Genomic DNA, 25,297 nt, shown 5'->3' on the forward strand with positions numbered 1-25,297 from the left:
AAAGAAAAATTCCTATGTAGGACAGTTTCTACCAATGAGGCCTCATTGTTCACCTTCCTCTCACTTTCTTTTCCCCCTCTTTGAAAGGATGGTTTTCTTTCTGGTAATCAAATTTTACCTCAGACAAATCTTGAACCTGAGTTCATCTTTGGCTGTACTTAGTACACTTCCAACATTAGCAAAGAACGGGCTGTTTAGCTGCTCTGCAGTTCCTTATTCTAATCCTCCACCCCAGTGAGAAGAACAGGATGTGATCATGTGATCATTAGCACAGGGGAAATTGTGAAAGGGGCCTTGCTCTAGAAAAGGCAACACACAGTCACCTTGCTTCTCTGAGGTGGGGGAGCTCTGAGAGGACGTGTCTGAGAGTGTTCTCCTCTGTCTGCCCGTCCATCCGACATGGAACCAAAGCGGATCAGGGAGGGCTACCTTGTGAAGAGGGTAAGTCAAAGTGCCCACTGGCAAGGATACAACAGAAGTCTGGGTAGGGGAGGGTTAGTGTCCAGTGTTGCACTCCCTACCCACTTGTTTTGGGAATATTTAATGCTGAACCTACTGGGTTGAAATAGGAGAGCACCATAGTATGTAGAACGTTCGGGGTGGTGAGGGGGTGGTGGTTGTGCAATACATGTTTTACTGCATTCTGTTTCTTAGAGATGAACGGATCCAACTCGGACCTCAGTGCAGAGCTTCCTCTGTGGGCCTGAGAATTCCAGGCTATAAGGCCTGGAAGGTGGTGGCCTAAGGGAACTGCCATTCTTTTCCAGGGCCACAGAGTTCTGTCTGAAGACTGCTCTCTGTTGAGTTTACTTAGCCTATTCCCTTTGTATTTAAATTCCCCCCTTCCTTTTTTTTTTTGTTGGTGGTGGGGAGGAGAGGAATGGGGAAAGAAGAAAGCTTAGAGATGAGTTGACATAATGATACAATAATTACAGTTTATTTTTTGGGCAATCTTAAAATCGGTGCATAAAAAACTGTATCTTTTTTTTTTTTTTTTTTTCCATTGGGCTGAAATCTCTTCACTCGCAACTCTTAGTGAGTTTGTACAACAGGCCATTAAGGTGGAAAGATGCCCCTTTTTAAAGCTTAGAAAATAGAGACACAAGTTGACTCAAGAATGCTTAGTGTCACGGGTGAGGCACCCCAGAGAGCTGAATTTGTTAGTGCTTTTGATCTTTATTTGGATGCTGGGTGTATGTCCAAGTCATTGTGAAACTCCCCACAGTGGAGAGTTCACACACAGGGCTTGCTTGGCATCCTGTGGGCCACACCTTTATAACAAGTACGCTCACGCTGACCTCAGCACTCTCGGGGGTCAGAGAACGGCATTCAGCACGTTCGATCCAGGCACCCAGCACTGTAATCGAACCAGCACCCGAGGTGGCTGCATTTCACATTGTAGTCTGAAATGTTCTACTTACCAAGGGTTAAACAGCACGCATTGTTGCCTGATTACGTCTTGATCTAAAGCTGGAAGGGACCGTAGATTGTCTGGCTTAATCCCCTCATTTCATACAATAGTACACTGAGACCCCAAGGCTCGGTGATTGCTCAAAATCAGAGTTGGGTCTACTTGGTTCTGAGCTCTGTCTGGTACCCCAGGGTCTTTTGAAGAGAAAATTTAATCTAAGTTACCAAAATTTAAAAAATCTATTGCCATCAATTCCAACTCATAGCGACCCTATAGGACAGAGTAGAGTTGCCTCATTGGATTTCGAAGGCTCTAATCTTTATGGGAGCAGGCTGCCACATCTTTTCTCCCACGGAGCGGCTGTTCGGTTCCAGCTGCCCACCTTTTGGTTAGCAGCCAAGTGCATAAGGACTGCACCACCAGGGCTCCTTAATCTAGGGTTTATAATATATCTGATGTGAGAGTTATGAGTAGATGCTGGAGAATAAACGAGCCCTCAGCCGGTATTCTCTCTAGTTGGCCGTATTTTGAAACATCCTTTGGGAAAAAACACACCACAGAGGTGTATGTGCATGTCTTATGATCAGCACCAATTCTGTAAGAACAAATACTAGTAATTAATGTCGACTTATTCCTTCCCTCATCGCTTGGGCTAGTATCCTGAGAAAGGAAGGTGGATGGAGATTTTTTCTGCAAGGTGATTTTTCTTTTTATAATTAAAAATGCCTTGCAGTGAAACCTTGCTTTTATCCAGTTTGTGTGTCCATTGTTGTGGCTGTTGTTAGCTGCAATTGTGTCGTCAGCCCCTGATTCACGCACAACCAGACCAGACCTTTGTGACCCATAAGGATTTCACTGGCTGGTTTTCAGAAGTAGAGCACCAGCTATTTTTTCCTGGTCTCTCTTAGTCTGCAAGCCTGCTGAAACCTGTTCAGCATCACAGCAACACGCAAGACTGCACCGACAGACAAGTGGTAGCTAAGCTTGAGGTGCACTGGTCAGGAACTGAAGCCAGGTCTTCTGCACGGAGGATTAGAATTTTACCATTGAAGCACAACTGCCTTCTATACTCATATTTTAAACTCCTAAAATTAGGAAAAGGAAACCTGGTTGCACAGTGGTTAAGCACTCAGCTGTTAACCAACATGTTGGCTGTTGGAACTCACCAGCTGCTCTGCGGGAGAAAGATGAGGCAGTCTGCTTCCGTAAAGATTACAGCCTCGGAAACCCTATGGGGCAGTTCTACTCTGTCCTGTAGGGTCACTCTGAGTTGGAATCAACTCGATGACAATGGGTAAAGTTACAAAAAGTACAGAAGAATAAATCTCTAATAAGTGAGGCTGCTTCACTAGAAAATGGGTATAACAGAGTCAGAGTTGTCTAGCCAATGGGCTTAAATTTATAAATTGTTTTTAATCAATGGGTGTAATCTTAATCCTATTGTGGCCTGTAAAAGCCAATCTAGAAAATGTTCCTAGAAAAAAATAATAGTAAAATTTCATATCAATAGTTCCACAATTTACATGTTCCATATTTTTCATGTCTACAATTTATATTTTCCATAATTTTTGCATCTATCTCTGGGACCTTTGAGCGTTCTTTGTTGCAATGTATTAAGATTCTCTGATTAGCCATTCTAAAGAAATACTTGGTTTAGAAATAGTCCCTTCAGCTGCCATAGAGCTAAAACTGAAGACAGAATTTCCCACATAAGGTACTAAAGTCCTTAACTTCTTTAGATGTTAATTTCTTTAAATTACCTCATATCTGTGGATTAACATTTTTTTTACATCAGGAACCTAGCACATAGTAAACAAACCAAACCAAAGCCATTGCCCTTGAGTCAACTCCAACTCATAGTGACCCTATAGGACAGAGTAGAACTGCCCCATAGAGTTTCCAAGGAGCACCTGGTGGATTTGAACTGCTGCCCTCTTGGTTGGCAGCTGTAGCACTTAACCATTACACCACCAGGGTTTCCAGCACATAGTAAGTGTTACATAAATGATAGTGATTACTGTAATGTTAGTGATCAGTTAGTGTACAGTTCAGTAGATAGGGGATCCCATCCTAGGTGCTAATGGTGCTACGTACTGGTTCTGGGGTTGGTTGCAAGATAACAGTGAAGAGCCCTGATCATCTTTCTCTGATAAGGCTGTTAGATGTCTCAATTAGGGTTGCGGATGTTAAAGCATGACAAGCAAGACTATAGGAATCTCTCTCCATTCAAGAGACTATGCTGCTTAAGATACCTGGGTCGGCAAGAAGAGTATCTTTCTTCTTATGTCTTACTTTATGAGCAATAATTTCATTGGAGCTAAGATTTTTGGGTGGAAAGAATGCAGTATTAGAAAACACTCTTGCAGGGCTTTTATCAAGTCGGAAATCTTGGGGTTAGCAGGTCAAGGGCAATGACTAGAGAATATTTCTGCTTTTCTTTTGTGCTGGATAGCTCTCCCCATTTGGCAGTTCAGGTCTCCTCCTTTGCCTCCTGACTTAGGTCTTTAAATAGAGATGAGAGATAGGAGGAGGGAAACACGTGATTGTATCATTTTGCAGCTGTCTCTAAATGACACCCAGATTTCCTTGCCTCACAGTCTTGTCACTTTTGACTTAAAGAGCAATGACAACTTGAAAGATAGGAACCTTAGGGGGCGGTGAGTTTATGAGCACGAGGTAGGAACAACGCAGAAAAGGAAGGTGAGGATAGTTGCACAACTCAAAAAATGTCATCTGTGTCACGTGTGGAAACTGTTGGATTCGTGCATGTTTTGCTGTGTATGTCATCAACAACAACAAAATAAACAAAATATAGCAAAAAAAAAAAGAGTATTGCAAGCCTCCCCTATAGCAGCTAACTGCTGCATGAACACAATCTCCTTCACTCCCGACCACCCTGTGAGACATATCCTTATCCCCATCTTACAGATGAGAAATCTGAGGCTCAGAGATGGTAAGACTTGCCCACGGTCGAACATCTGATAAGAGCACCACCCGGGATTCAAAGCCAGGCTTGCCAGACGGTAAAACCTGTGCTGGTCTCATTGATCCCGGTGCCACACTCGGAAAGGCAGTTTGAAGCAAGCCAGCAACAGGGGGTTCGGATGAACTCACCAGAGCCAGAGTGGGGCCTGGGCAAACTGTGTGATGGGTGAAAGGAGGTTTAGCAATCCCTCTTCCTTTTACCTCTGATATCTCTGATACAGGGTTATTTTCTCCCCCAATAAACATATTTCTGAGTCCTTGAAAACACTACTGAATTGCGTATGTTCACACCCATAACTTAAAAAAGAGGAACAGGTTATATCCAACAAATAGCCTGTAGCTGTTAGGTGCTGTTGAGTCCCTTCCGACTCCTAGTGACCTCATGTGACAGAGTAGAACTGTACCAAGTCCTGTCCCAAACCAACCTTACTCCTAGAGGTTTCTGGGGGACAAACTGTTGTTTTCATGACAACCAACTCAGCATGCAATTTGCTGAGCAGGACTGATGACCCAAACTGTGCTCAGGGATTTGGGTGGGCTGTAAGGTGGGTAGAAAGCACAGGGATCAAGTTGGCGGGGAACAGAAGGACATGGAACCTGGGCAGGAAAGAAAAGGGTTGCAGAAGACTGGCATGTGGTAGAGGGGAAAAGCCTGGAGAAAAAGAAAGCAGGAGAGCCTGCGGCCCCAGCCCAGGGATTCTCTCATAAAGCTACCACACTGAGCGTCCAGGATCTGTCTCCGTGTGGTTCTCGTTAAAAAGTCTTGTCATTCTGTACTCGATGCCGTGAAATAACCCCCAACTGTTTGCATCCTGTTGATTCCTCAGCATCGTAATGACTAAACACATGTGGTGCTTACCCTGTGGCAGGAATAGTCCTAAGCATTTAATGCATTCATGCATTTAATACTCATCAAGCCCCAAAACCCATTGCCATCAAGTCGATTCTGACTCATAGTGACCCTGTAGGACAGAGTAGAACTGCCCCATAGAGTTTCTAAAGAGCAGCTGGTGATTCGAACTGCCGACCTTTTGGTTAGCAGCCGTAGCTCTTAACCACTACGCCACTAGGGTTTCCTTAATACTCACAGCAACCCTAAAAAGTGACACAATTATTATCCACATGCTACAGAGGAGGAAATGGAGGTGCAGAGAGGCAAAGAGCCTTGCCTAAGGTCACACAGCTAGTAAGTGGCAGAGCTGGATTGGAAGCCAGGCATGACCCTGTGTCACACAGAACCATGCCTAACCATTTCACCTGGGCCCCCACGGGCTCATATTGTAGCGATTTTCTTTTCCAAAGCACTCTTGCTGTAATGGGTGGTATCCAGAAGAATCTCAGGCAAGAATGACTCCACAGTATTGCTAACAAACCTGTGTAATCTTATCTATCTACATTGTCACCATTTTTTGAGCACTTACTACAAGGTAGCCACTGTGCTGAGAGCTTTAAGTATATTACCTTGTTTAATCTTTACAGCAACCATGGGAGGTAGATGCTTTGTTATCTCCACTGTACAGGCAAGAAGAATTATGTTTGGAAAAATTAAATAACTTACCTAAGGCCACACAGTCTAGGAGAGGCAAAGCCGAGACTTGAATTTAAATCCCTAAGACTCCAGAAATCATGCTGTTAAGCACTCTATGCCGTTTCTGGTAGCTTACCTAAAAATGCTTTTATTGAGAAATTGTCCAAATTGGAAGAGTTTACTTATTTAAAAATTATACTAATGAGTAGACTAGTCACCTTGATGGCGCCCTGGTGATGTAGTGGTTAAGAGTTCAGGCTGCTAACCAAACGTTTGGCAGTTCATATCCACCAGCCACTCCTTGGAAACACTATGGGGCAGTCCTACTCTGTCATATATGTCACTGTGAGTTGGGATCGACTTGATGGCATACCACGACAATAACAACAACAGTTACCTTGACTTCAAAGAATGAAAAAAACAAACCGATTGCTATCAAGTTGATTCCAACTCATGGTGACTCCGTGTGTGTCAGAATAGACCTGTGCTCCGTAGGGTTTTCAGCGGCTGGTATTTCAGAAGTAGATTGTCAGGCTTTGCTTTTAATGTGCCTCTGAGTGAACTTGAACTCCTACCTAACCTTTCAGTTAGCAGCTGAGTGCTTAACCATAGGCACAGAATAATCACTTGTTTGTGATGTTATATAAGTGATTTCATGCATCAGGTGGGAACACTGGGCGATGTGATCTGTGATGTAGCAGAAATAAGGGCTTAACTCACTGCAACAGCAACTTAGAATAACATGCACCGTGTGTGGGAGAGAAGGTGAAGGTAACTCACAGTTCTGCTTTAGTTAGAAACGTTGATTGTAATGCAGTTTTCCTTTGAATTTCAGCCATACCTCAGTGTCTGAAAAGAGAAGTTTGAGGGAAAGGGGAAGTTAAAGGAGGTGCCTTCACTCTCTGGGAAGTGTCTGGGAGGGGCTCTAAAATTAAAGACACAATTGCCCCAACCCTTGGGGGTCACTTGTGATTTCTTTCAGTGAAGTTGGGCTTACACAGGAAGTTATGCCCCAATTTGTGGCTTCTTCACACTAAAGTAAACCAAGTCACACCCTCCCCTGTTAGACTGTGAGCTGCTCGAGGCCAGAGACTGGGCCTTGCTCATTTTTTCTCCCTGACACTCAGGTCAGTGTCTGACACATAAGAGCTGCTCCATCATTATTTTTTAAATGAACTCATCTGAAAGAAAGACATTTACCTAAAATACTGATAGAAACTGGGGACTCAGGCCTCCACATTCTTTAATCATTAAAAGTATTAAGGAATTTCCAATGGTGCCTTCATTTTTAAATGGTCCTGTTAAATGTGTTTTTAAGATTTAGTTTTTGGCTTGCAGTTGAGGTCCAAGTGTTGGCAGGGGCATCTGGAAACAGGAGAAATCTAAAAGGAAAGTAGGGTCAGCCTATTTTTTTTAGGGGGAGGGATTTTTGTTGTTGTTAGCTGCCGTGAAGGTGGCCCCTGGCTCAGGGCGAGCCAATGCGTAACGGAATGAAACGTTGTCTGGTCCTGTATCATCCCCGTGACTGGTTGCGGATTGGACCATTGCCATCCATAGGGTTTTCATTGGGGACAAGTAGATCACCAGGCCCTTCTTCCTAGTCTGCCTTAGTCTGGAAGCTCTGCTGAAAACACCATAGCAACATAGATGTGTAGACTCTTAGGGTTGGTAGAGAGGTTGAGTCTTTCAATAAGTATTTAACTTTCCATTTGTGGCCTGCATGTTTTTTCACTAATCATTATTCACCAAGTAATCTTGAATACCTCTCATGTCAGGGAATTCTCTAATTTAATTTTCTCCCTTAAATCATGCAGAAAATGGTTTTCCTGAACCCTCTGCCTAATGGGACTTCACAAACCATCTACGACAGCTTTTCACATACTTACAGACAGGTCTCACCTTCTCTGCCTGTCCCTTTTGCAGTTAAAACCCAGCCAGTTCCTTCAACAATTCCACAGGAGAGACGATGTTTCATCCCAGTCATTGATATCCAAGGATGAGTGCTCCGTCCTTGTCACTCTCTTTGGAATGGGCTCCAGTTTATCTGCAGCATTGAGGGTCCCTGACCTCAGTGTAGCTCCCAGGTGCAGATGATAAACACAGAATTACCAGGAATGGGTAGTATTTATTGAAGGCTTACTATGTACCAGATATTGCCTTAAGCAATTTGCATGGCTTGTTCTATGTAATCCACAACAACCCTGAGAAGTAGGTACTGTCATTATCCCCATTTACCCATGTAGAAAATGAAGTTTAAAGGGTTGCGCAAGGTCACGTTGCCAGAAAGTGGCAGAGTTTTGAGCCCGGGTCATTGGCCTCCAGAGCCCATAGTCTTTAACTATCGACCATGCTGTTTGAAGTTAGAATATCACTTTCCTCACTTCAGACCTTACGTGTCTATTTATAAGGACTTCAGTGACTTTAGCATTTTTTAACAACCCACATCAAACTGCTGACTCATAGAGCTTCTTTCTCCACCCCATATGCCCTAAATCTTCGCCAATACAATTTATGTCTTAAAAAAAGAAAAAAGTTATCAAAGAAAAAGGTTTCTATCTTATTTTTATTTTAATCTGTGTTTCTTTGCTGCTGAGGCAGTACATTTTAATGTTCATTGGGCACGTGTATTTTTTCTTTGGAGAATCACTTGCTCATATGGCTTGCCCATTTTAAAAAGTGGGAGTGTTTGTATATATATTTTTAATTGATCGTCAAGAATCGAGTTTTTAAAAAACGTATTAAGTATATTAAACTTTAATCATATGATAATACATTATAAATATCCTCCCATTTTCATTTGCGTTTTAGTTTTCACACTTTTTTTTTTTTTTTTAATGTGCGGAAGTTCAACTTTTTTGTGCATTCTAATATCTTGCCCTTTATAAGCTCTTCTTTGGGTGTCATGCAGTGTCAGACTCTGGTGCACCAAGGTATGTCAGTCCCATGGTGGTCAGCAGTTATTCACCGGGAATCTTTAAACCTGACTCAGCTTCTAAAACCCTCTCATTGTGGACTTGGTGATTGTATAAGTTTTGGTCCATGACAGGAAAAAACAGACATGTGTGTATATTTATATATATATATATACATAAAAAAATATATATATATAAAATTTCCATTAAGGTGAAATAACTAAATGGCCTCAAGAAATCAATTCAGGCTCCAGGATTATTTGGCTTGTAGGTGATGGCATCTGAGGGGGAAAGGAAAGAGCATAAAATAGGGAGTCTGGAGACCTGGATTCTAGTTCCACTTCTGCATTAACTGGTCAGGTGTCTCAGGCTAAGACGTTTCGCTGGGCCTCCCCTTTCTTCTGTTTGAGGAGGGTGTTCGCAGATGATCCTAACTTCCTTTCTAGCTTGGGCAGTCTATAATTGAACTTCCAGGTTTGCTCTTGGGTAAGTGACAAGAGGGAAGGGGTTAGAAAGGGAGAAATAAATATAGGGGTAGCTGAAGGGATGTGCTGACAGGTTACCCCTGCAGCAATGGCTGAGAAGAGAGAGAAATCACCCATAATTCCATAGCCTTAAGCAACCTGAGATAGGAGCCCCGGTGGCGCAGTAGTTAAGTGCTTGGCTGCTAAGTGAAATGTTGCAGGTTTGAACCCACGAGCCACTGCTGGGGAAAAAGGTGCGATAGTCTTCTCCCATAAAGATTTATGGCCCTGGAAACCCTATGAGGCAGTTCTACTCTATCCTATAGTGTGGCTGTGAGTTGGAATTGACTCAACGGTAAGGGGTTTACTGGTAACCTAACCTGAAGGAGCCCTGGTGTTGTGAGCCTGGAGGTGTAATGGTTAAGCACTCCACTGTTAACTAAAAGATTAGCAGTTTGAACCTACCAGGCACTCTGAGAAAGAAAAGACCTGACTATCGGATCGTGCAAAGGTTACACCCCAGAAAACCCTACAGATCAGCTCTACTCTGTCATATAGGGCTGCTGTAAGTTGGCATGGACTCAACAGCACACAACAACCACCTAACCCGACCACTACCAAGCCTGGAAGAAATTTTAAGCTTTATAAATGGTCTGATTTCTCTTGTTCTACAGAGTCACAGTCCCCTCAATGTGCATGATGTCCTGAATCCCAAATGAAGCACAGCTCTCTGAATTAGCCGGCAAAGCCCCTAAGGCTATATTTGAATTAGAAAAGCAGGAACTCCTTTTGGACAGTTGGCTCCACAGTAGCTTTATATGACTTGTCTACATGAGGATGGCAGTGTTGGCTGACCTCAACCAGTCCATCCCAATTCTGAGGCTAAAAGCCTTGAGTGACTGTGGCAGTTATTAATCCTAGATATGCCTGAGGTAGAATAGTAAATTTTAGATTTGAAAGGTATTTGAAAGCAGCCATCCAATCCAACTTCCTACTCCCAGCTTATGTGGCTATGTTTTTCTTTTTCTCATATTCAAGTACTTTAATTTTTTATTAATGTTTTGTTTATGCATTTCTCTAAAAGCTTATCCCAAATTTTAATATAGAGTAGTGTCATTCATTTACTTATTAAAATGTCCCAATTATTTTGAAAAACTTCAAGCCCACAGAAAAATAGAAAAAAAAAGGTTGGACTACCCATGTACCCTTTACCTAGTTTCATCAATTGTTGACTCTTGACTGCATTCGCCTTCTCTATCTCTGTCTCTGTGTTTCTATGCACATATATATATATATACTGTTATGCTGAATTTAAGAATAAATTGCAGATATCATACTACTTCATTCTCAAATACTCCAACATATATCTCTTCTAAGAACAAGGACGTTCTCCTGTATAATCACAATGGCATGATCATACCCAAGAAGTTTAACAGTGATACAATACTATCATCTAATAAATGCTTTATATTCAAATTTTCCCAGAATATTGTGCATAGCTGATTTTTCTTTTTTAATCCACAATTCAATCAAGGACCATGCATTGCACAAATATGCTGTTTTTCAAGTTAGCAAATGAAAGAAGAAAATTAGGTGGAATAGTTTCCTTCTATAGAAGCAATGGAAACCCTGGTGGCATAGTGGTAAATAGGTATGGCTGCTAACCAAAAGGTCGGCAGTTCAAATCCACCAGGCACTGCTTGGAAACCCTACGGGGCAGTTCTACTCTGTCCTATAGGGTCGCAATGAGTTGGAATCGACTTGATGGCAACGGGTTTAGTGTTTTGGTTTTATAGAAGCAACATGAAGGGTGATGTTACTGTGATCAGTGTGTATTCCTTCTGTGGGGTTAACTACAAGGACCTGAGTTACCACCTATGTAGAATAGCATTTGTTTTGTAAATTGAGGGGTCATGCACATGCTATACAGTACATAAGGTCTGCCATGATTTTTTACACATACGTAAATTGTGTAACCAACGCCCAGATTGATATGGAGACTCTTCCCAGTATCCCTTAAGTAACCCTCGTGTCCCTTCCTAGTCTGTACTCTCACCTAGGTAACCACTAGTATAACTTCAGCTATCATCATTCATGCCTGTTCTGAATTTCATGTACATAGAATCATTCTGTAATTTTTTATGTCTGCTCTTTTTTTCACTCAACGTAGTATATATGAGATTTATTCTTGTTGCTAAGTGTGCCAGTGGTTCATTCGTCTTCTCTGATTGCTCCCTTGTGTTCCATTTTATATACTACAATTTACTTATTTATTCTCCTGTTGATGGGCACTTGAGTTATTCTCCATATTTATCTATTACGAACAAAGTTGCTGTAAACATCCTTGTGTGTAACTTTTTGTGGATATATGGACTCATTTCTCTCAGATGTGTGCCCAGGAGTGGAGGTGATGGTACACAGGGCAGGTAGGTGTTTAACTTTAATATATAGTATATACTGCTGAATAGTTTTCCAAATTGGATGTGCCATTTTCTGATCCTTCCAGCCAAATTCAAGTACTTTAATTGAATTGGAGTTCCAATTACATCATATCCTTGCCAAATCTTGGCCTTCTCAATCTCTTTTAATTTCTGTCATTCTAGTGGGTGTGTAGAAGTACCTCAAACCAAGCTGTCAAGTCAATTCTGATTCATATAGGACAGAGTAGAACTGCCCTGTAGGGTTTCCAAGGAGTGGCTGGTGGATTCAAACCACCAACCTTTGGTAGCAGCTGAGCTCTTAACCACTGTGCCACCAGGGCTCCAGAAGTACCTTATTTTGGTTTTAATCTGCACTTCTCTGATGAATAATGAAGTTGAGCATGTCTTCATAGACTTATTTGACATCCTTTTTACTGAAGTGTCTGTTCAACTATCTTGCCCATTTTAAAATCAGATTGTCTGTATTTTTCTTATTGATTTGCAGGGGCTGTTCATATACTGGATATGAGACCCTTTCAGATAAAGCAGAAAGCTCACTGAAAGTCTCTCTTAGTAAAAACAGAAAGGCTTTTTATTGAAATGATATCATATGGTAGCATAGGGTGTCTGACTTGCCCATTTTCTAAAAAGGAAAATAATCCAGCGTTAGCCTGGATAGTTATTCTTTTTTTAGTAACTAAAACAAAGGAAATGTTTTGACAAGCAGAATGAATAGTTCCATGAGTATTTGTATTTATCTTCTTGACACAAATGGTCTTCCTTTCCTATATAAAGCAATGAAGCTTTGTATAGATGTCTTTTTTTTTTTTTTTTTTTGAGATAAGTAGCAGGATCTCCTGGGAACTGGTGATAATTTCATTTTGTGGTAGTCATGGCAGGGCTGACATCACATGTCAGGAGATGAGGAGAGGCAAAGAACCCATTCTTTTCCTTTCCCAAAGCCCTCCCAGAGTACAGACCAGAATGAGAGATTCAGAATGGTTAACTTATTGCTAAAGGAGCAGTTGGCACTAAACCAAAATGAAAAATTTTAAGTTAGGATTTTCCTAAGGGCCACGTTGTTGTGGGTACCATTGCTCTGGTGTTACAGACAATTTTGCAAGCGATTTTCACACAACCTAGTGATGCCTACACACAAGGTGTACTTGACATTCATATTCAGATGAAATCTGATTGGCCAGGGATGGAAACAACTGCAGCTCTTATTCCACCATCTGTGGCCTCTACACCTCTGGTAGACACTGTTGTTAGACCATGATGCTTTGCCAGTGAGGCCAGCCTCAGGCAGCCACTCCTACTCACTCTGAATTGGCACTTGAGACAGAGTCTGTTTGTCACTCCCAACACAATGGGGAGGCTTGGGAAGGGAAAATAAACCACCGTTGTGCACAGGAAGGAATGTGGAGCAGCCATAGTATTTTCCTTTGGTAATGGCCCATGAGGGGTTAATGGGCTGATTAGGTATGTGTATATATTTGATTTTTGAATTTTTTTTTAAAGTTCCAGCTAGGATGACAGTCCCTTCCTTCCCTAGATGCTGCTTTCCTGAGCAATCTGACCAAACAAAAGTGAGTCATCTGCTTCCACACTGGCCAAAGCTAGGGTATTTCGTAAGCTCTGCAGACATCTACAGAACAGTTTTAGAAAACACTGTTACAAGTTTCTATTTCTACTCTTATGTTGGTCATTTCTTCATAACTTCTTTATTCATTTTTATCTACCCATTAGCACATAATGTTATTTTAATTACAGCCGTTTTTCCCACAACATTATTTAACACCTGGTGATATGGTGAGATAGCCATGTATGAATGTGGGACATGTGACAATTTAGAGATGACCGAGTATTTTCTTATAATTAGGTATTTATACATGCACATTTTATACATTATCTAAACCGAACTTGAGGACCTTCCTCTGTCCACATGATTGCACTTAATACGTGCTAGAAATCTCTGAGATGGTCATTATTTCCCTTATTTGGCTGCCGGGGACCTGGTGCTCAGAAAAGATGAGTGGCTTGCCCAAGTTTGAGCAATAGGGAAGCAGTCAGTCCAGAACTTGAATGAGGTCTTCTAAGGTTGAGCAATTGTGGTAGGCAAACCAGAGTGCTGTAAGTGAAGGCAGATTTGGGGTGGGGCCAGCTTTTAAATACATTCACATTCTGTGAGTCAGTTGGTCAGTAGACTATATTTTGGGAAACACTAGTAAAAAAAAACAAAAACCGTATTGCATTTTGACTTTAGAATATTTGTCTCTTTGTCAATTCTGACAAACTCTCAAAAATCAAAATTTCCTAAAAACAAAAAATCCTTCCAACCAAACATCAATGATTATCCATTTTTCTATTTTTTCTCCCCTGAAAGAAACCAGTTAAAATTTTTAAAATAAATGAAGACAAAAAAATATGAAGCATATTCCAAGGCTATGGTAGGAGCTAGTTACAGATGAAAGCCACGTGATCAGTTCTTACACATCACCAACGGGTGAGAATTTTATGGTTAGATGGTTTCTTTGTGGTTCCTGGGACTGTGAACCATACGAGCTAAGGGAGACGCAGGTTTAGGGAAATTATACCAGAGAAAGGTCCAAGTGGGGGCTGATTAGAGAATAAGGATCTGTCACTTTTTTCAAGGAAGTGTGATAGCAGCTAGCATTTGGCAGTTGGGGGAATAATCTTCTGTCCCATGATTTTAACGAACACATACTATGTGCTATCTGATGATATCATTGCCACAGAGGGGAAAAGACCTCACTTAAGACAATTGAAGAACTATATAATGTAGCATATAACAAAGTTGCAGAATGTATGGCACAACTCAGAAAAAAAGAAGGCAGTGAGCCCCAGGAGATGAGGGTGGGCTGATGCAGTTTGGAAAGGCTTCACCAATGAGGTGAGCTAAGCTGAGCCCTGAAGGATGTGGAGGGTTCCTGGGTGGTGCAAATTGTTTGTACTTGACTAGTAACCTAAAGGTTGGTGGTTTGAACCCACCCAGTAGTGCCACAGAAGAAAGACTTGGCCACCTGCTTCCATAAGATTACAGCCAAGAAGACCCTATAGAGCAGTTGTACTATGTAACACATGGATTTGCCCATGAGTCTAAGTTGACTCCATGGTAATGGGCTTTTTTTTTGAAGGCTGCAGAAAGTTTAAGGAGAGAAAGAGCAGTGGGGTGGAGTTGGCAAGGGGAATTTCAGGCAGCAGGACAGCTAGAGCAAAGAGCCAGATGTAGAAATTAGAATGGCCCCTCAAGAAGTCACCCATTAGAGAGGATTATGTTGCAACAGCGGGAGATAATGTCATAAAACATTTTTAAAGCTGATTCTAAGAAACTACAGAATCACTCCACTGAGGAGGAAAATGCAGTTTACAAAGAGCCCTACCCATGTCGGCTTTGTTGTTGTCATTTCAGGGGAGTGTGTTCAACACCTGGAAACCTATGTGGGTTGTATTATTAGAAGATGGAATTGAATTCTATAAGAAGAAAAGTGACAACAGCCCCAAAGGAATGATTCCCTTGAAAGGAAGCACTCTGACTAGCCCTTGTCAGGACTTTGGCAAAAGAATGGTAAGTCGGCATCACTATCCACAGGGAACACCTAGCAAGCACTGACCTGAAAAGGGCACAGCCTGTAAAGTGAATGGTGCTCCTTGGACCAATCGCTCCCACCACATTCTGTCCTGGGCTTTGGACCCGGAGCCATGAGAACCAAGCTCTTCTAGAACAAGTTTGGGTCAACTGTTCAGCATCCTAAGGGGCCTCAGCCCCTTGAAAGGCATCATTCCTAATGGATGTATTTTGATTTTTAGTTTGTGTTTAAGATCACTACGACCAAACAGCAGGACCACTTCTTCCAGGCAGCCTTTCTGGAGGAGAGAGATGCCTGGGTTCGGGACACCAAGAAAGCCATTAAATGTATTGAAGGAGGCCAGAAGTTTGCAAGGAAATCCACCAGGAGGTCCATTCGACTGCCAGAAACCATTGACTTAAGGTGATTTTCTGTTTGCTTCTCTCTGCCCTTTCCTTTTTCTCCTTTAAGGAAATCTTACAGCAAATCCTGCTCCAAGGCTTGCTTTGGCCACTTCTGCCAGTTCTACTCACTCTTCCCGGTTGATAGTGGCACTTAGCTTAGTGCACTAAGATGTTTACCTGGGTCTGCAGGAGTCAATGAGGCTTCTCTACAGCCTAACTTCTCAGAAGAGTCTAGTAGAGTATAAATTCCCTCATTTTCGCCAACTTGGTCAACTTAGGAAACTCTAGTGGTGTAGTGGTTAAGCGCTATGGCTGCTAACCAAAAGGATCAGCTGTTCAAATCCACAAGGTGCTTCTTGGAAACTCTATGGGGCAGTTCTACTCTGTCCTGTAGGGTTGCTATGAGTCAGGATAGACTCGGCAGCAATGGACTTGGTTTTATTTTGGGGGGGGGAAGCGAACTTACATTGCATTTATGGATCAACCATAAAAAGTTAGTCTTCAAAGAAAGTTCCGGGATCTCTACATAGAGAGGAAAAGGCAGGTGCTGTGCATCCAGGCAAACAAGGTTTCAAGTTTGAGCTTTTACACAGTCAACAAGGGCCCGCTGGGGTCAACACCCATCATAGGCGGAGTCTGTCTGAGCCCTGACCTGGTGTTATGGCCTCTGGTGTTGGCTGGGAGCCCTGGTAGTGCAATAGTTAAGAGCCTGGCTGCTAACCAAAAGGTTGGCAGTTTAAGTCCACCAGCCACTGTTTGGAAACCCTATAAGACAGTTCTACTCTGAGTTGAAATCGATTCTATAGCAATGGGTTTGGTTTGGTTTTTGGTACTGGCTGTCTTGGAGTTGCAGGTAGGAGTTGTAGCCCAAAGGTGATCAGAGGCAAATAGATAAATTCAGCCTCTGCTAGGGGTGGGGAAGAGGGTTCCTTCCTCCCTGCATCTTTCATACCTTCCATCTTCTCCTCTCAAGTAAACTTTTTTTTCTAGGAGCCTGTTTTCTCCCTGTTTGTTTTGCTTTTACGTCAAGCATACCCGGAAACAGCAGCCTTGTCAGGAAGAAGCCCATGCTGGCTGGCTCAAATGTCCAACAGGGATTCTGTTTCCATGGGGTGGACGGAGGTGGTCTCTGAGATGGTACTGAAGACACCCCTCCCATAAGCCTAACCCAGGGCTTGGTATGTTTTAGGAAATTGAAAAAGTTTGGGAACTGAACTTAGTGAGATTGAGCAGTTTCCCTCATCTTGGAGGTCTCTCGGTAAAAACCAAGAATAGGCGGCAGCTCCTGTAGCTGCGTCTGCTGGCTGGCAGCATTCCTGGCCGCAGCTGTCAGAGCTAAGTGGAATGATGCTCTCGCTATGTGGAGCCACAAGATACATGGCAGTGACATTCTTTTACTGCTTGGGAATACGCCGATAAGGCAATTTTTGGTTTATCACTTCAAGGACAAAAAAGTTGCCTTAGCTCTTATTATGTTCAGTGTAAGAGGTAAGCTCAGTCAAAATGCTCACCTTGGAGGCAAATATCTACACCTTCAAATGTCTACACTCGAGGACCCTTAAGGAACTGGGACATGAGGACTGAGTGCCCTTAAGGATCTAGAATATGAGAATGTCAGGCTCTGACCGGGTATGGAAAATTGACCCTAAGAACATTTAATATTTGACACCTAACTGGGGAAAACACTCCATCTCAGATACCAGGAATTACGTGACCAAAAAGCTTAATAAATTCAAGATACATTCAGTACCTTCGTAGTGCATTTTGCTAAGTGCTGTGCAGGCCACAGAGCTAGGTGCATATGAACTCTTTCCTCCTTTAACTACTTATGATGTGTTGAGGAGATTAGGCTCAGGGTCACCTGGGGAAGCAGGGGCTTGTGCTCATAGCCGGCCTTTCCCAGGAGATGACTCCCAGAGAGGAAAAGCCATTCCAAAATGCTTCCCGTTCACCTGTCTGTTTTCATCTCTGTGCAGTGCCTTGTATTTGTCCATGAAAGACACCGAAAAAGGAGTAAAAGAACTGAACCTCGAGAAGGATAAGAAGATTTTTAATCACTGTTTCACAGGTAAAAGGCTTAAGTATGAAATGGATGGCTGGGGAAGGGAATACAGAGCTCTGCCTGGGCCTTGTGTGTGAGGTAGGGGGCGTAGATCACCATGGGGGGACAGGGTCACAGTCTGCAGACTGGTGCACATGAGAATTAGACTTTCCCAGCGTGGAAACAGAGAGAAGAGTAGCAATGAACTTTGTTGTTGAAGATAACGTTTTAGAAGTTCCAGACAGAGCAATCAAAGGGTGATTTTTTTCAATAATGGCAACAGACACGTAGTTGAGTAAGACATGATCCTTACTACTATAAATAAGGAATAAGACATAACTTGTAAGACTTAAATGACAATATTAGGGATGTCATATGGCTGCACAGGGTCAGGCATTAAGTGTTATATGCTTAGGCAGTATGGTATAGTGGTTAAAAACATGTTCTCTGAAGCCAGGCTGCCTGGGTTCAAATCCTGGCTCTTCAATTTGTTAGGTATAAAACCTCGGGCCAATTTCTTAGCCTTTCTTTGCTTCACTTTGCTTGTCTGTAAAATGGGGAATGATCATAGCGTACCTATGTTATAGGGTCGCTGTAGTGTGCTTAGAACAGTGCCTGGCACATAACCAGTAAGTGCAATATGGTACAAACACTCAATGTTTTTGTTATGACTAAAGATGCTATATGTTTACACAATCAGTTCTGTGAGTTCAGGAAAAGGGGCAAAAAAAGGGTGGTGCTTAAATGGGTAGAATGTCATCAAATATTTGTAGAGAAGATTTCTGATGAGGAAGCAGGGCAAGGATGGTAAGGACAAAGTTGTGGAGGCAGAGAAGGGCAGAATGTGTGTCCAAGCAAAGGAAGTAGCCAGCCTGGTGGGACTGATGCTTCCTTAAAAAGCCAGTTGCCGTCAAGTCAGCTTTGACCCATGGAATAGAACTATGCTCCACAGTGTTTTCAATGATGAGTTTTTGGAAGTAGATTGTGAGGTCTTTCTTCCCTAGGCGCCTCTGGGTGGACTCAAACTGAGAACTTTTCCATTAGCAGATGAGCATGTTCACCATTTGCACCACATAGGGACTTCAATGGTTCATTAGGGGGGCAACATGGGAGGTAATGTTTGAGACCAGCCTTATCAGATGCCAGGCAAGGCTTACTTAGGTTGGCAGAGGAGGTGAAGGGAGAAAACTCGGAGGGGGAGACAGCAGATATAGAATGTGGGGATGTCCAGTTAATAGATAACCCATGAAAATGGTCCAGTCAGGGTCAGGAAGGTGAAGGGGAAAAGAGCATAATATGAGGTAACAAGGTAGTACCCCATGGGAATTCGGTCTCAGAGAGTTAAGGCAGCCGCCAGTTAGCATCAGGAAAGTCTGGGCTGAGATTTGGGATCAAGATACCAAGCCATGGGCAGAGGTAAGGGAAACTGGCAAGAGCAAGGCAAAGCCCCAACTCTAGCAGGACTGAGATCACTAGGACGGAGTCTCAGGCAGTAGGAATGAGGAGGGGTTTTACATGTGTAGTCCCAGAGTATAGGGCTAGAATTTCTTAAGTCCTTTCCACTGAATGTCAGAGCAGATTCTAGAAATTCAAGTGGTGTGGAGCTTTCTTGTGGAAGTCAGGTGGTCTCAGAAGAGAGATGAAGTCTGTGACAGAGACTGGGCCCCAGGCAGTGCTGACACAGGATAGAGGACCTGGAAGGTCAGGTTACAGAGAGACTAGGCTGAACTTGTCTCTCAAGCTTCAGCATGCCTAGTTGCCTAAGCATGGGATCTTGGGTTAAGGCCTGTTGTAGGCGTCACTTACGGCCTAACATCACCTAAACTCTCTAAGACTTAGTTTTGTCATTCTTAAAATGAGATCTGTAATTACTTCCTTACCTTATTTACAGAGTTGTAAGCGTTAAAAGCAGTAGCACAGTGTCCACGAATTATGGCCACAGAGAAAGAAAAGTGCACGAAAGCTTTCCTTACATGAAATTGGTGGAAGGCTCACCAACCAATTACTGTCATCATATTTTGAGGCTGACAATAACCTTACTGCTCTTGCCTGGATAACCCAGGGCTCACTGGCTAGTATGCTGTTGGCTCCCCTATTGGCTGTTTCTAAAGAACCTACCTTTCTTCACACAAAGCTTAATGGTAGCCTGCTATAATTCAGTTAATGGGTCAATTTCATTTCGTTCTCTTCACAGTCCTATCTTCAGGCAGAAGGTTGATTCAATGACTTCTCAAGTCCCCTTTAGACCTGGAAAGGTGTGAAGATCACTCCAAATGATGACATCAGATTTTAATTTAGGACACACAGGATGTGTTAGCAGTTCCCAGGTGGTGCAAACCATTAACACACTCAGCTTTTACCAAAAGGTAGATGGTTTGAGTCTACTCAGAGGCTTCTTGCAAGAAAGGCCTGGTGATCTACCGCCCAAAAATCAGCCATTGAAAATCCTAAGGAGCACAGTTCTACTCTGATGCACATGTGATCGGCATGAGTCAGAATCAACTCGACCACAACTCTTTTTATGATTATGCTGTTTCTCTGCTTAAAAACTTGCAATGACTCCTCATTGCCACAGTTCTTAATGTGCCATCAGAGCTCTCTCCACTCAACCCTGTGCTTTCCTTCCCATCTTGTCCCCTTTTGCCTTCTTTCCACCAACTCTTTCTCCTCTCCCACGGGGCTGCTTCTTGCCTGCATGCGTCTGATCATGGTGCTGCTCCCTCAATCCGTACTGGTTCTTCAGAGCCTCTGCCGCGACTGCTTGGCAACCACCTACTTGTTATTTAAGCCTCAGCCCAGTATCACTTCCTCTGTGAAGCATCCCCTCTCACCACTGCCGCTATCAATGCCTCCCTGCATGTTTGACCCAGTAGCTCCGCTGTATCAATCTAGAGTAGAGCAATTGTTACAACCCTTCCTTCTTTATCACCCATCTCTCCCTTCTAGATTCCTTAAGTGTGGTATCCCCAAACTCATCACAGTACCTAGCCCCTAGTAGATGCTCAGTTTGTCTTTGTTCATTAATGGAATGAATGAATGGGTTAGTAAAAGTTATTTCTTTGATGCATGCATTGCCTCCTTAAGTGGCATGTAAAACCAATTGCTGTTGACTCTGACTCAAGGTGACCCCCATGTATGTCAGAGTAGAATTATGCTCCATAGGGTTTTCAATGGCTGATTTTTCAAAAGTAGATTGCCAGTCTTTCTTCTGAAGCATCTTTGGGTAAACTCGAACTGTCAACTTTTTGGTCAGTAGCTAAGCATGTTAAATGCTTGCACCACCCAGGGACTCCATAAGTGGCATGTAGATGCTTGGAAAACCCTTTATGTGGTTGCTTTTGTTTACAGGTAGCTATCTCACTGATTCCCCTCTTGGAATAACAGGGAAGATGAGGCAAGTGAGACACTTGGGTGCCCTGGAGGCAGTTCAGGACTGATTGTCAGGGTCTTGCTCTTTGGTAAGGAGAGTTAACCTTCCCTCTGATGGTTCCATCCAGGTACCTGCGTCATCGACTGGCTGGTATCTAACAAGTCCATTCGGAATCGCCAGGAAGGTCTCATGATTGCCTCCTCGCTGCTCAATGAAGGGTACCTGCAGCCTGCGGGAGACTTGTCTAAGACTGCAGTGGATAGCGCCTCTGAAAACCCTTTCCTGGACAACCCTGACGCCTTCTACTACTTTGTAAGTGAGAAAAGCTACCCATCTATTCTTGGTGTAACGGGGCTGCCTGGGCAGATTCTAGATATGTGAAAGAAAGGGCCTGGCCCTGCAGAGAACTATTAGCGATGGGAAGGAGTCAAGAGATTGCCCAGGGGGATGAAGGAAATACCTGAAGCCTGAGGACCATTCAGAGCTTCTGTTACAACAATGCTTTGAAGACTTGGCAGCTGTCCCCCTCCACAGTGCTTGCCAAGTTTAATCAAATCAGTTTAAAGGAAACTATTATTTACTTGATGTTTTCTTTAAATTGACTTTCTTATTAAACTTGAACGTATCTGTTCTTATCCTATGCAATAATTCACTTGTAGGACTTTATTAGGCCCTAGTTACATGCCAAAAGAGCCTTGGTGGTACAATAGTTAAGCACTCGGCTGCTAACTGAAAGGTTGGCAGGTCAAACCCACCCAGCAGCTCCGTGGAAGAAAGACTTGGCCATCTGCTCCCATAAAGAACCTAGGAAACCCTATGGGACAATTCTACTCTGTCCTATAGGGTTACTATGGGTTGGGATCAACTCAATGGCACACAACAACGACACAACAGTACATGCCAGACACTTTCCTAGGCACAGCAGATATTAGCAGGGGAAATAAAACAAACAAACAAACAAAAATCCAAAACATAACAGCAAAATTTCAGGCCCCCATGAAGCTTCCTCTCTAGAGGAGGATTCATAAAATCACAGGTGTGATGTGCTAGGTGTATTTTCCCAAAGATACATAAAAATACACAACTATTAATACAAACATTGTTCATCCGAGTCACTGCCTCCCATTGTCTGTGTTCTTCCCATGGTATGCTTACCTCAGTTGAGAAACACTGAATTACACAATATGGACCAAATTTTGGGCCACCTGAGAAATTCCCCAGCAGTAGATATCTCAGGGGATTTTGTCAGTTTTGTTTCTATTCTGGCTCAGAGGATAGAAATTAGGAAGCTGCTTAATCTAAGAGAATCATCCTTCTTACCACAATGAAGTGAATATCGCACAGAGACTTTCATTTCTCATTTGAAGGAAGTTTCATTGTCAGTATTATTATTATTTTTTAGACCTTCGGTCTGATCTTATATAGCTGTTTAAGTGAAGATTCTAAAAATACCCCCCACAGTGGCTTCTCTTCTATAGCTACTTGTTACCAATTGCCATCGAGTTGATTCTGACTCATAGCACCCTATACGGCAGAGTAGAACTGCCCCATAGGGTTTCTAGGAGCAGCTGGTGGATTCGAACTGCTGACCTTTTGGTTAGCAGCCATAGCACTTAACCACTGTGCTACCACGGCTCCCTTCTATAGCTGGTTGGTCCCAATTCCCTCCTGATCTCAGAGGACGAGGATAGACGCCTGCTCTCAGCCTTCTTAAAGCAGGTGAAGGGGTGAAAAGTGGCGATAGAGATGGAATTTCATGATGTCTTATAAGTCAGCTCCCTCTGTTTTCAAGGATCCAGCCACGAGGTCCCAAGAGGAAAAAAGTTTTGAAAGCAGAAATGTGCACCATGAACATTGAGCTAGACATAGAGCATAGCTTGAGAAACCCAAGAAAATGAAAGGATGTCGATGAGATCACACTTGAGTGGGGAAAGGAGTGGAGCAGTACATAAAAATGAAAAAGAAGGGTAAATTTGTAAACCAAAGATAACCCTTGAAATTCAGACCGGGCTGTGCACAGGAGGGGGAAGGAGATGAAAGAGTCGACCGTGGTGGCTGGAGGGGAGGGAAAGGGGGAATTGGTGGTACATGTGGCAATACCCCTGAGACTACAAAAGTGAACTTGCTGTTTGGTTTCCCAATAGCCAGACAGTGGGTTTTTCTGTGAAGAGAATTCCAGTGATGATGACGTGATTCTGAAAGAAGAATTCAGAGGAGTCATTATCAAGCAGGGGTGTTTACTCAAGCAGGTGAGTGGCCACCGCTGTCCCCTTCTAGCCTTTCATGTCCTTTTATTTCTAAATTACCAAATGGTATTTAGTTGTTTAACCAACGTTGCATTGTTAGTTGCTGTAGAGTCAGCTCCAAATCATGGCGACCTTCTATGTAGCAGGATCAATTTAACCAACAGTCAACTGGAACGTGAGACCCACAGTGTGAAAGACAGGAAAATAAAGAAACCAATGATCAAAGTGGCATCAGGTCAGGAGGACTGAGACAGGCAGAAAAATAAGAAAATTCCTCTTTTAGCAACATCATAGGACATAGAGGTGTTTCGAGAAAGCTATTGCCCTTCTCATTAGCTGGAGGAAATAAACTGGTTAAGAGACGTCATCCGAAAGACAGTTTAATGGTAAACGTACTTCCATTTTTGCCTGTTCCTCCTTCCTATAAAATAACCAGGAAACAGGAATAGAGAAGACACACAAAAAAGGAACACTGTATATCACTGACAGCAAGGAAGTGACACTGCAGATTGTGGGTAGGGTGTGGCAAGACCCAAACCAGGTATGCCTGAGGCCAACTCTGTGGGAACAGCAGGCAAAGATCAAGTCCAGTTTTAGGGCATGGGCATCATCCTGCAGGGGGAGTCAAAGGCAATTACCAGGTGTCTACAGGTACATGCCACTGTCAGTCTGGGAGGCAAAGGCCGGGGTAACCTGAAAGCTCGAGTCAGTTACCAGATGGCAAGGCATGTGATGCCAAGAGGTAAGGGAATACAAGGGATGGACATGAGAGAGGAAGCTAGGGCCAGCACCTGGGTAGAGGAAGAAGTAGCAGGAGGACATGGGAGTATTCAGGGTGACACAAATTGATGGCACATGGTGTCATAAAGGCCAAGGCGCCTCTACAGGGCCAGCGTCTTGCCTTCCTGACAATGCTATGTACTGTATATAACAGAGAGAATCTGGTTGCTGTAAGGAAATTTATGTGCACCATCTGTAGGCTCCACGGAACTAAGATGGATCCTTAACTTCCATCTTCGTGATTGATGAGGTGCGCCAGGAGGAAAGAACCAAAGCAGAGCATATATTCACGTTTAGAAAGAGGGACTTTGGGCTAGTTAAGGTTAGGTATAGATAGGGACTTTGAGTTCCACTGGAGGAGAGGGACATTAGGAAAACAACCTCAACTCCAGGTTTTCAGATATATATAGCAACAATTTAGAAAAAATTCATGGACAACATTCTTTTTACGACAGGGTGACCATTTGACTAGGTTAAAGGAAAACCCTAGGGTCAGGGACAGCCTATTTATGGTAATAGGGCAGGAACTGGCAGTTGCCCACAGGGCAGAGTTTGCCCTCATTGGCTCTGCCAAACATTCCTACATCGTGGCTCTTTGAGTTACAGGTGCTGGAAAATGGCTGTAAGACGAGTAACTGGTGGGAATTTCACTATTTCCTTATTCTTATGGGTCCCTTCTGGAAACCCTGGTGGCGTAACGGTTAAGCGCTACAGCTGCTAACCAAGAGGTCAGCAGTTCGAATCCGCAGGTGCTCCTTGGAAACTCTGTGGGGCAGTTCTGCTCTGTCCTATAGGGTTACTATGAGTCAGAATTGACTTGATGGCAGTGAGTTTGGTTTTTCTATAAGTCTGTGCTGTTACCAGCCGTTAATGCCTTTTCTTGAATGAGTAGATCAGACAAGGCCCAGTCTAGAATGGGGCCCTGAGAAAACTCAGCATAGAGGTTGAAAATGAGGAGTCTAAAATCTGGGCTGGACTGGAGCCATGTCTAGGTAAATTTCCCCAGTGGGAGACCCTGGATGGCCAAAAATAGGGTGAGAGTAATGGGTGCATGAGATAATGGGGATTGGAAATCAACTTAAGAGTTTTCCTTTAGCTTCTTTTACTTGACCTTTGATAGGTACGATCTAGCCTGAGCTAGCCCAG

The 25,297-nt window shown here is 43.1% G+C and overlaps 1 protein-coding gene across 2 annotated transcripts in view; it reads left to right on the forward strand.

Annotated features, from left to right (window-relative positions):
- Positions 1-298: 298 nt before the first annotated feature.
- Positions 299-25,297, forward strand: part of PLEK (pleckstrin) — a 33,469-nt gene continuing 8,470 nt past the window's right edge. Inside the window, exons 1-6 of one of the 2 annotated variants that reach the window (XM_003413545.4) lie at positions 299-441; positions 15,154-15,309; positions 15,552-15,733; positions 17,691-17,782; positions 21,253-21,437; positions 23,270-23,374. In XM_003413545.4, the coding sequence (XP_003413593.2) occupies positions 400-441; positions 15,154-15,309; positions 15,552-15,733; positions 17,691-17,782; positions 21,253-21,437; positions 23,270-23,374 (762 nt within the window). In that variant the 5' untranslated portion in view covers positions 299-399. Of the gene's footprint in view, positions 442-13,241; positions 13,310-15,153; positions 15,310-15,551; positions 15,734-17,690; positions 17,783-21,252; positions 21,438-23,269; positions 23,375-25,297 lie in introns of those variants that run through there. The other variant, XM_064268667.1, reaches the window with a different exon arrangement.

This window comes from Loxodonta africana, chromosome 15 (assembly GCF_030014295.1).
Source record: "Loxodonta africana isolate mLoxAfr1 chromosome 15, mLoxAfr1.hap2, whole genome shotgun sequence".
Classification (NCBI taxonomy): domain Eukaryota; kingdom Metazoa; phylum Chordata; class Mammalia; order Proboscidea; family Elephantidae; genus Loxodonta; species Loxodonta africana.